The following is a 5,283-nucleotide window of genomic DNA, read 5'->3' on the forward strand; positions in this document are numbered from 1 at the left end:
AAGCACTTGTTTTTTTCACACCTTGTTTATTTATTCAACATTCATATTATTTGTATTTAATATTATCGCACTAGTAAGCACAGAGTTGGTTATTATTAATTTTGTTTTTGGGGTCACCCAAGCGCAGCACATAACTTGTAAATTTATCCTATGCACGTTATATGAAGCGTGATTAGCGCATGCAGCTGGAGATAGCACAAGCAAGGCATAAGATCATTGTGGCTCACAGAATTTTTCTAATTTCATATACAGTACTGTATGTGTTATTGATTATTAAATTTTTTTGAATTTGCTGCCAGGCTCCGCCCCCAGGCTCCACCCCCGTGCCCCAGGGAACGGAGCCTGGCACAGAGAGGCTTTGGGGAGAGGACGGAGCCCGCAGACAGCACGGGGGGACATCGCAGGATCCTGGGGACAAGGTAAGTAACTTGCACCAGGATCCTGAGATGTAATCCCGAGTGTGGCTCGGGGTTACCACTAATGGTGCTGAAATTTAACCCCGAGCCACACTCGGGAATACAGTCAAGGAGGCTACCTGAACAAGCTGAAGTTAGAAGCTGATTGGCTACCATGCACAGCTGCACCTGATTTTCCACTCTCCAGTTTTAGTAAATCCACCCCAATGTCATCATCTTGAAAACTATCAGTGCCAGTTCACACTACAGCAACTTGGGATCCGACTTGTCAGACCTCAATTCCATTGAAGTGAATGAGAGCTGTCTTAATGTACACTACTGAAGTTGCTCCGACTTCAGAAAAGGTTCCTGTACTACTTCAAGGTGACTTCTAAGCAACCTGCACCCATAGATTTCAATGGAAGTTGCCTCCAAGTCGGATCTCCATCTATATTGAAGTGACTTTACAGGAAGAAGAAAATAATTTACCCAGGTATTTCCCACATTTACCCAGGCAACCCCCTCCCTCCCTCCCACAAAGCTGATTATGTTGTGATTGGCCGCAGCCAAAGTCACCTGTCCTGGTGGCAACTTTAAATCGCGTAGTAAGTTGCGCAAAGTCGTGCTGAAGTCGCACTGAAGTCACCTCCAAATGTAAGTCGGGTTGCCCCTGTGTGAACCGAGCTTCAGAATTTTCCATCCTGTCTGATCAAATCCATATCAGTTTGATCTCAACAAATCATTAAAATTGCTAGGGAAAGCTATCTCATTACTAAATTCTTTCATTATATTGAAACCTTTTATCAAACAAAAATATTGATTTGATGACCAGCAAAGCAGAGAACCTTTGAAGAGTAACTCCAGAGTAACTTTTGTTGAGGAAAAAAAAACATTCCCCTCTGGGCGATCTATTTACATTTTTCTGAAGAAATAGCTGGTTGTCCATGTGCATCTAATGGGAGTGACATTGTAATTTACCACTTGCGGACCCCTCACCGCCTTTTTACTGCAGCAGGGTGGCCCTGCTGTGGCGGATCACATGCATGTACGTGATCCGTCATTTCCAGGTAGGGGGCAGGGTTCTAATGAGGAAAGTGTCAAGGTCTTTAGATGTAATTTCCTATTAGAAATATAAAAAAAATAGATAAATACAAATTCTAATCTGAATACCATCATTTGTAGATGCAATAAATTTCACGCAAATCAATCAATATACTTACTGGGATATTCTTTACCAAAGACATGTAGTAGAATACATTTTGGCCCAAATTTATGAAGACATTTGTTTTTTTTTTATTATTGGATAATATTTTTTACTTTCTGCTATAAAACGTGTTTTTTTTCAAAAATTGTTGTTTTGTTTTCATTTATATAATAAAAAATATAAAACCCAGGGAATAGCAAACATCTGACTTGTATCAGACTTCTGGCAAAATCATTAAGCCAATCACACAAGCAGGAAACAACATATCTAGGGGGCCTTCTATGCACCATCTGTGTACAGAACGCTTCCAGGTCGCCATAATGCATTGCATTTTACAGAAAATTACAGCGCTGCAGATTGAAATAGAATTTTTAATAACATTCCACTACAATGTGACTTGTGTAGCAATTGTATACACTATATTATTTTCTGCTTTATTTGCTACTTGCTATTTTTTTCCCATAAAAGTGGAACTAACTTATAAACAAAACATCTATGTACATTCATTTTTTTGTTTCCAGCATCTACTAATCAAAATCTAATTAGCAGAATAATTTTTTTTTTTGAACAAACAGATCAAAACTTACTGTACATGACCAGCAAACAAGAGAACCATTAAACAAAAAATGTATGTATGTATTAATTTCCTATATTACCACATCTACTATTCAAAATGCTTTTAGCAGAACAAATGTTAACATAAAATGTCTTTGTGGTCTGTCCCTTGAGAATCGCTCGCACCATCCTGGACTGTTCATTGCTCTGTTTCTGAGGGTGTCGTGATGAAGGTACATTCTGGCACACCTGATGGGACTGTCAGAAGGTCATGCTTTTCTGGATCATTCTATCAATTGATATGCACAGTTAGTGTTTAATTCCACAAGGACCCCTATGGATACGGAGCTCTGCTTAACAAAAACAAAGTAGCCAGTACCAATACCCAATTTAAGCTGGCAATTCACATTTTAATAAAAGCCAAAAGGGTTATAGCTAGAGCATGAAATGTCCTCTACACTACTGTATGCAGAAGTCAAGCATTGGGTTTCTCATGTCTTGTTTAATGATACAGACTTAAAGTTATACATATTAACACTATAAAACAAATTCCAAAAGATATGAGAACCATGGGTTGAGTCTTACCTTCCTTCTACTTTTCATGGGGATTATCAGACACCCTGAAACTAGAATACCTAGCCTTGCAAGATTGGAATTTTTGCTGTCACCTAACCCTCCACCCCCCCACCCTGCCTTACCCATCTTTTTCTCCCCTTTCCTCTCTACCCTCCCTTTCCTGGTAACCCTTTTTTCTCTGGATATTGGGTTTTGAAAACATAATTTCTATTAGGTGGTATCTCTGGCTATAGCAAAAGCTACTGTGATCAACAGGGTAATATATTACCCTGTTGATTACAGTAGCTTTTGCTAATTTATGGTTCTTTGTTATCTTTGCACCATCTTTATCCATCCTTGGTTGGGACAAATTTGTTGTTTGGCTGACTGGGCATGTTCTGTAATTACACCTGTTTTGTGTTATCTACAGTATATATTACTGCACCTACCTTGGTTAAGCTATACTCAACTGTCAATGATTCTTACATATTCCTGTACTATGATGTTTTTCATTTTTAATGAAAAAAACAATCCAAATTCTATAAAGAAAAAAATTGCCATCTAGTTCAATTTATTTTGATATGTGAAAAGAAAATACAGCTAAATTATTACATTTTTTTGATAATGAAAACAATACACATTACAAAGATCGTTTTGACAGCATATACAGTGTATATTTGTCATGGATAAGATTAACAAGTGTGTATGGATTTTTCTTTAAATTTGTTTCCATTGTTTCTCAGCCCTCTACATCGTGTACCTGAGATACATTATGGATTGGTATTTACTTCCTAATTGTCACTCTCACAATGTTTGACCTATTAAGATTTTTTTCTAGGGACTTCCTAACTTCTTTGTTTCTTAATGTGTAAATAATTGGGTTAAGTGTTGGGGTAATTACTGTGAATAGTATGGCTGCCACTCTGTCTTTTTCTATAGAATTTTCAGATGCTGGTCCCAGGTAGGTACACATTGCTGTCCCATAAAACAGGATGACAATAGTCAAATGCGAAGAACATGTTGAAAAAATCTTGACCCTTCCTTTAGAGGACCTTATCTGTAAAAGATGAACAATTATATAAATGTAGGACAGTATAGTCAGAAGAAAAGTGCTTGTGCTTAGAAAGCCACTAACAGTGGCTAATGTGAGCTCATTTACATGAATGTCTTTACAAGCCAACTTGATGACTGGCTTAACATCACAGAAAAAGTGTTTGACTTTTTTATTGTTGCAAAATGGAAGCTGTGATGTCATTACGGCATGTATTAATGAACTTGTTAGGCCTGTTACCCAAGCAGTGAATACCAACTGAATACAAGTTGCCTTTCCCATGATAACTTTATAATGTAGAGGATGGCAAATGGCAACATATCGGTCATATCCCATAGCAGCCAAGAGGACACCTTCTGCACATCCCAAAAAGTGAAAAAAATACATCTGAGTAATGCACCCATTTTTTGAAATTATGTTCTCCATTAAAAATCCATACATCATTTTGGGAACAGTAACAGTGGAAAATAAAATGTCCAAAAAGGATAGATTAGCCAGCAAGAAATACATAGGGGACTGCAGAGTAAGATCTATCATCACCAGGGAGATAATAACAGTATTCCCAAAAATGTCAAGGAAGTAGAAAAACAAGACCAAAACGAAGAGGAACTTTTGGAGCCAAAGCACGTTGGTGATTCCCATTAGAGTAAATTCAGTTGTCAGAGTTCCATTCCATTCATCCATTTCCTAACTACAGAAACAAAAACTGTAAAATATTTTTTCATGAACTTTAACAATCTTACATGTGAAGAAAAATCTCTTACAAAATTGATGCATTAAACCTATGCAGTAAGTGAAAATCAAAACAAAAGAATCCATTATAATGCATGTGCTTCCACCGTGGAGGCTCTAAAAATTTAGAGTTAGGACAAAAGCAAAAAATGGGGTGCCTTGACAGGTCTCTGTAGCTTACCTATGTATTTGCAAATGTGTGCAAACGAAACCCCTGTTTTTAACACATAATGTTAGACAAGATAATTTAGTTGCTTGCAAGCTGGTCAGTAATTTGAGCTTGGAATTTGTTTGGTTTTGTTTTGCATGTGTTGCCCTTCTGTGTGTTCCTTGCTGCAAAGGCCAGTTATAGGTGAGGGCAGTGGCCATTTATTTGTACTTATATTTAGTGAGTTTCACTTACTATGTTAGCAGCAATGTAAGCAAAATTCATGCAGATCACCGCTCAGTCCACTTCCTATTTCTGGCATAATGATATCACTCCATAGACTCTGTCCTACGCGTTACGTCTTTGCAACTTTCTCAAGGGTACAGAGTATGTGACGTTTCTCTGCTGTTTATGGTGCTCCTGCATACAACCACTATGGTAACTTCAGAATTGAGTGTCCGGGTGGAAAACATCTCCATAGCAACTGTAAACAAAGGCATCAACAGCTGCATTTCTATTGCTGCATAATTCTCTACCAATGCAATCCTTCCTGTTAAAGTGCCCTTCAATTTTAAACAAAAGCTAAAATATTACAACGACATAAATAATAAAAACAAACAATAATCACTAATGCAGATACAAT

The 5,283-nt window shown here is 37.5% G+C and overlaps 1 protein-coding gene across 1 annotated transcript; it reads right to left on the reverse strand.

Moving 5' to 3' along the window:
* Positions 1-3,493: 3,493 nt before the first annotated feature.
* On the reverse strand, positions 3,494-4,444 carry LOC141116606 (olfactory receptor 12D2-like). The gene has a single exon (XM_073608998.1). The coding sequence runs from the start codon at positions 4,442-4,444 to the stop codon at positions 3,494-3,496; it is 951 nt and encodes a 316-aa protein (XP_073465099.1).
* Between the last annotated feature and the right edge of the window lie 839 nt (positions 4,445-5,283).

Source organism: Aquarana catesbeiana, linkage group LG13 (genome assembly GCF_042186555.1).
Source record: "Aquarana catesbeiana isolate 2022-GZ linkage group LG13, ASM4218655v1, whole genome shotgun sequence".
In the NCBI taxonomy this organism is placed as follows: Eukaryota; Metazoa; Chordata; class Amphibia; order Anura; family Ranidae; genus Aquarana; species Aquarana catesbeiana.